Below are 6,404 nucleotides of genomic sequence, written 5' to 3'. Positions count from 1 at the left end.
GGGGAGAGTGGCAGAGTTCACGTCAACAAGTGGATGGCACCCGAACTCTTAGATACCGCTGACAGGAACGTAAATGGGTACAACGCTTTCCAAACACCAGGGCAGCGCGTGCAAACGCCCTGACTTAGCAATTCCATTTCTCGATATAAGTTCATAAAATGCACATCTCTGTGGACCCAAGAACATGTTTATAGCATTATTATTCTGATAGCCAAAAAATCAGAAACAACTCGAAAGTAGGATGGATAATTACAATGTGGTATATTCATACAGCGGAATCCTATTCCGCAGTGAAAGTGAATGAACTACTGCCGCACACAACCACCTGGATGCCTCTCACGTGCAACGTTGAGCAAAAGAAGGCGGACACAAAACACTGTCTGCTGTATGACCGCATTTATGTAAAGTTCAGGAACAGGCAGACCAATCTATGATTAGAAATAAGATAGTCGTTACCTTTTGGGGGAAGAGTTAGCACCTGGGAAGGCGCATGGGGAGCCTACCTGGTGCTGGTTACAATGTGCTCACTTTTTGAAAATGCATCAAGCTGCCACCCTACGATTTATGCACGTATTTTTATACATGTATGTGCACTTTCATGTGTTTGTTTTACTCTAATAAAGAATTTAAGGAAAAAACTGGCCCAAGTATTCAAAAGATATTGCTATAGATTGAATATTGTCCTCCCCACCCCCTGCCAATTCATATGTTAAAACCCAATGTGATGGTGGGAGGTGAGGCCTCTGAAAGGTGATTAGGTCATGAGGGTAGAGCACTCATGAATGGGATTAACGCCCTTATGAGAGAGACTGAGAGCTCCCTTGCCCCTCCCACCATACGAGGACGCAGCAAGAAGACGGCCATCTGTGAACCAGACAGTGGGCCCTCACAGGCTACCGAATTGCTGGCGCCTTGATCTTGGACTTTCCAGCCTCCAGAACTGTGAGAAATACGTTTCTGCTGTTCAGAAGCCACCCAGTCTGTGGCATTCTGTTATAGCATCCTGAATGAACGAAGACAGATCTCTTCACGGGTCTCCTTTTTAGTAGAGAGGGCCGCATTAAAGAAAAAATGAAAAGACTCTGGTGCTACGGAAAAACATGAAAAGAAAATATAAAGCGTAACAGCAGTTATGTTTACAAACTGCAGGTCAACTGATAGCACATTTGATAAGTTTATCCTACCACGCCTGACTCTGTGAATCAGGTTAGGGTGACTTACGCCATGGTAACAGCTCCCAGAGCTCAGTGGCTCAGCACAGGCTCCTTTCTTGTTCTACACGAGGTCTAGCGCACGCCGGCAGAAGGCGATCTCCCTGCACTCCCTCAGGGACCCAGGCTGGAGGAAGCTTCATCCTGACACGTGTGTCCACAATGACGTCTGTGGTGCAAAGAACACAGGGCAGACTGGATTTGAACATGTCTGCCCCAAAGAAAGACATGACCTTTCCACTCCCTTTGCACTGGCCAGAACAGGTCACACCATCAGGCCTAACCCCAGAAGGGTAGACGTGCCACCACACTACGGGCAGGAAGGAGAGGAGCTGGAAAGGAAACAGCTTTGCTGACGCCACACTTACCCCTATGGCTCCCAGGCTCAGTCGCATTCCGAATTCTGTCTACAAGATAACTGAGTGGTTGACGCCCACCCACGCTTCTCTCCCGTATCCCTCTAGCAGGAGGTCATGGAGAAGCAAGCTGGATCTCCAGACCACTGCCACCCCCTTGCCAACTGGTCCTCAATGTGGTGGCTGCTACCATGTACGACCTGGTCCCTGCTGCGGGGCTTCTAAACTTCCTGGACCTAAGAGCAGAGTGGAGTCGCAGCCTACTTGGGGTTATGTAACGGCCACGGCGGCGCGGGGACAATCCCGCACGGCTGAACAATCCCTGATAATCCCCACCATGGTTGGTGAGGGGCCGTGGGGCTATCGGACTGCTGGGTGTATCACTCTCACTCACAGAAGAAAAAATGAAGGGACGAGAGCGGAGGAGAGACAGGTACAGAGCTAGAGGGGAGGAAAGAAGCAGATGAGGGGGTGAGAGGAAAAGAGTGAGACAGTGGAAATAGAAAAAAAGCTTTCTGTCTCCAATCTGTCCCAGATGCAAAGCTTTTCTTATGTCTTATATAGTGTGACTCTAGGCTTTCGGTAGCAATTCCACTTCTGCTAGGTTTTTATTAAATAAGTACCACGCTGGAACCCACTCTGTTTATTAATAAAGAAATGACTGCACGTATCTCAAGAAAGGAAGGACCCAGCAGGCTCCTATTCTCTAACACATCTCTCTCCTCTCGCTGCCAGAACAGGGGGATCCCAAGTAGACATCTCACTGCAGGACTCAGAGGAAGCAGGAGCAAACCCTGGCATTTTAAATGTGATCTCCTCTTAGAAGCACATACCAGGGTCAGGAGAAGTGTACTAATACTAGAGTTTTTTGTTTTGGTTTTTTAACTCACTGGCTTATAATTTAATTTTAATCTGGATTCAAAAGATACAAAAGAGGTTGAAACATTTTGAGATAAAATGAAGAGCTGAAAAGGGATGGGGGTTTAAAAATGAAAACTGTCCTGTGGTAATGACGGGCGCCTGATTTCCCTGCGCTATACGATCCAAATAACTTACTCAAATGCTGACAGTCATGAGCCTTGCTCACTACAACAATTCCTTTTATTGTGGAAGAAATCACTTCATTTAGTAAATGGCCAGTGATGTCAGGTAGAAATAGACAGTGGATGGAGTCAATCGAAAATGTCAGAAAAGAGGCAGAGCTTGTTTTCGACAAGTCCAGTCTTTGAAAGTCTGTGGGAGCTGAAGAAGTGGGTGATTCCTCTGACTTCTCAAGATGTTGCCAGGAGTCGTTTAATTGGTAGGCTCTCCCTGCATGTTCTGAAAGGATCCAAGTTCCAGAAACAGGTTTCCATGTAAACTTTTCAGGAACACATCTGCTGTGGAAAATAAGATGTTTGTAGTGGCATCGGGACCCCAAACAAAGCATAAAGAGAAAGATACATGTAAAAATGTTTATTGAAAATGGAAAATCTTCCCACATAAGGAAGAGGTGACCAGACCCACGGTACAAATAGGTTTCTGACTTGAAGATTGGTGATTTAAAGAAAATGCGACCACTTGCATTTCTTGCTAAAAATAAACCAAGGGGAGCTTAATTGAAAAGACATGCTATAGCAGCTGTTGTTGGGTTTTAGGTCAAATAACCAACGAGTCCAACTCAAGATGAGACTGGGTAAGCCCCATTAAAGAGTGTGGCTGAAGGGCAGGGAGACTGTAAATTACTGCCCTTTGAGAAGTGATGTGGTCGCTCTCCTTTTCTTTGAAGATTTTAATTAGAAATTCATTCCTCTTCACAGATTTTATTTTTTAAAGGCCACACCGTGTAGCACGTGGGATCTTAATTCCCCAACCAGGGATCGAACCCATTATTCTTCTTCACCGATGCTTCAGTTAGTTGTGTTTTAATTACAGACCTTGATCAAAAAAGCAAAAAGAAAAGCAAACAGAGCCAGGACCACAGACATCCTCAGTGTACAGTCCTGGTGTAGCCTTTGCAATTGTAGCGCCATTCTGGAACTCGCCGAGTCTTGCTGAGTTGCATCCAAGGTGTGGGATACTGAATTCAGGTGGTTCCCAAGCCTATTTCTGAATTCCTATAGAGAGAGAAACATAGAGGAAAACGGAAGACATTAAGGTTGCAAAATAAGAAAAAAAGCGCTAATGTGACATCAGTCAAGCAAAGGACCCCTAGAAGGAGCTATTTTTTTATTGAGATATGATTAACATATAATATTGTATTAGTTTCAGGTACACAGCATAAGGATTCAATATTTGTATACATTGTGAAATGAGCACCACAGTAAGTCTACTTACAACACAGTTACAATTTTTTCCCTTGTAATGAAAACTTTTAAGGTCTACTCTCTAACCAACTTCCAAATATACAATGCAGTATTGTTAACTATAGGCAGCATGCTGTACGTTACATTCCCAGGACATATTTACATTATAACTGGAAGTTTGTATCTTTTGACTCCCTTCACCCCTGTCACCCACCTGCCACCCCCCTGGGTCTGACAAGCACTAATCTGCTCTCTGCATCTATATATTCGGTTTTGTTTTGTTTTTTTAGATTCTGTGTCTTTCTCTGACTTATTTCACTTAGCATAATGCCCTCAAGGTCCGTCCATGTTGTTAATGGCAAGACTTCCTTTTCTTTTACACCTGAGTAATACTCCATTGTATACGTACGCCCCATCTTCCTTGTCCGTTCACCCACTGATGGACACTTAGGTTGCTTCCATCTCTTGGCTATTGTAAATAGTGCTGCAGTGAACATGGGATGCATGTATCTTTTTGAGTTAGTGTTTTTGTTTCCTTTGCGTAAACACTCAGAAGTAGAATTGCTGGATCATATGTTGGTTCTATTCTTAGTTTTTTAAGGAAACTCCATACTGTTTTCCAGAGTGGCTGCACCAATTTACACTCCCACCAACAGTGCACGAGGGTTCCCTTTTCTCCATATGTTCACCAACATTTGTTAGTTCTTATCTCTTTTGATGATGGCCATTGTGACAGGTATGAGGTTACATCTCATTGTGGTTTTAATTTGCATTTCCCTGATGATCAGTGCTGATGAGCACTTCTTCGCGCATCTGTTGGCCATCTGTCTGTCTTCTTTGGTAAACTGTCTATTCAGATCCTCTGCCCACTTTTTTTTTTTTGTGGTACGCGGGCCTCTCACTGCTGTGGCCTCTCCCGTTGCGGAGGACAGGCTCCGGACGCGCAGGCTCAGCAGCCATGGCTCACGGGCCCAGTCGCTCTGTGGCATGTGGGATCTTCCTGGACCGGGGCACGAACCCGTGTCCCCTGCATCGGCAGGTGGACTCTCAACCACTGCGCCACCAGGGAAGCCCCTCTGCCCATTTTTAAAATCAGATTTTTTTTTTCTATTGAGCTGTATGAGTTCTTTATATATATTTTGGATATCAACCCCTCATCAGATATCAGATATGTGATTTGCAAATATTTTCTCCCATTCAGTTGGTTGCCTTTTCATTTTGTTGATGGTCTCCTTTGCTGTGCACAAGTTTTTTAGTTTGATGCAAGAAGAAGCTATCACTCACTCCTTCAACACAGGCACATTCAAACACCTACCATAGGCCAGGTAGGCCAAGCTACGTACAAGCTATAGTTCCTTTCCTTGAAGGGTCAGACCAAGTTCATAAATTTCCAGATTATACACGAACTATATGAAAGAGACAAATAGTGTTTACGGAGAATCAAGGCCGACTTCACGAAGGGTAGAATTTATGTAGAGTGGAGTCATCACAGACGTATCTAACTTTTAGGGATGCAACCATATCTACTCAGGAAAAGAAGAATGACACAGGAAAAACCACGAAGCCATTTTATTCATCAAACACGTCCCTTAGGACAGGGACTCCCAGCTGGCGCACCGCTGCAGGAGGGCTGCCCCGACCCCCAAGGGGCACCTGAAGGGGTCTGAGTGGCCACAGGGCTCCACCCCCACGCACAGCCTCTGCATCCACTCTGGTGTGCCATGTGCCTGACATGGAAAGGCTGGGAAACCCTGCTTGGAGAGAACACGAGGAGCTAGGAGACATGACGGTGAGACTCTGTAGGGGGTCTCTGTCCCCTGATGTGTCTCAGCAGGTGCGGGGAGGAGAGGACAGGAGGCACCTGGCCACTCTCAGGGAGGTTCTAGTGTTTCGACGTGTAATTTTGATTCCACGCTATAAGATTTCCACCTTATGCACAGGCCTTAGAATCAGTGTCTCCCCTGTTGAAACCTGAATAACACTTTAAGAGATGGAGGCGGGGTGGGGAAGGAGAATCCGGGATGGAAGAAACATTGCGGGGCTGGGAGGAGGGGGCGAGCCAGAGGCGCGGCTGTGGAAGTGCAAGAAAGCCACGGAAGCACAAGATGCCTCCGAACAACCATTTCACGTGGCTTATTCTTTCCTTCCACACTCTCGAACAATCTGGGGACAGGTTCGGCCCCTGTGTGGAATGGCAGCCCCGCCATGCACAGGAGAAGCACTGGAAGGGTGCTTTACAGAAGGTAACTCTGGCACGAAGGTGTAGGGTGCATTGAGGGGAGCGGGGAGGTGGGGGTAGAGAATCCGGGGGCAAGCTGTGGCGACAGATGAGGTGGAGAGTGCTGAGGACCTGTGTTGGGAGGATGGCGGAAGGCACGGAAAGGAGGGCACAACAGACACTTAATGTAGAATCAACAGTGGCTGAGTTCAGGTGAGTGGGTAACGGAGGGACAAAGGAGAGGAATGGGGAAACGAGAAGAACTTTCACAACCCAATTTCCACCAGCTAATACTTGCCTGTGATAGATATGGAAGAACTCTTGCTTTGACTAT

General features: G+C 46.2%; 1 protein-coding gene across 6 annotated transcripts in view; it reads right to left on the bottom strand.

Moving 5' to 3' along the window:
- Positions 1–2,631: 2,631 nt before the first annotated feature.
- The window catches only part of CDKAL1 (CDKAL1 threonylcarbamoyladenosine tRNA methylthiotransferase), a 652,719-nt gene continuing 648,946 nt past the window's right edge, over positions 2,632–6,404 (bottom strand). For 5 of the 6 annotated variants that reach the window (XM_033863886.2, XM_033863887.2, XM_019945112.3 and 2 more), the window contains one exon: positions 2,632–3,663. In XM_033863886.2, coding sequence (XP_033719777.1) covers positions 3,472–3,663 — 192 coding nt within the window. In that variant the 3' untranslated portion in view covers positions 2,632–3,471. The remainder of the gene's footprint in view (positions 3,664–6,404) is intronic. The other variant, XM_019945111.3, reaches the window with a different exon arrangement.

Source organism: Tursiops truncatus, chromosome 10 (genome assembly GCF_011762595.2).
Source record: "Tursiops truncatus isolate mTurTru1 chromosome 10, mTurTru1.mat.Y, whole genome shotgun sequence".
Taxonomy (NCBI): Eukaryota; Metazoa; Chordata; class Mammalia; order Artiodactyla; family Delphinidae; genus Tursiops; species Tursiops truncatus.
The sequence above is the reverse complement of the archived record's forward strand: the minus strand, read 5'-3'. Positions and strand labels throughout refer to the sequence as shown.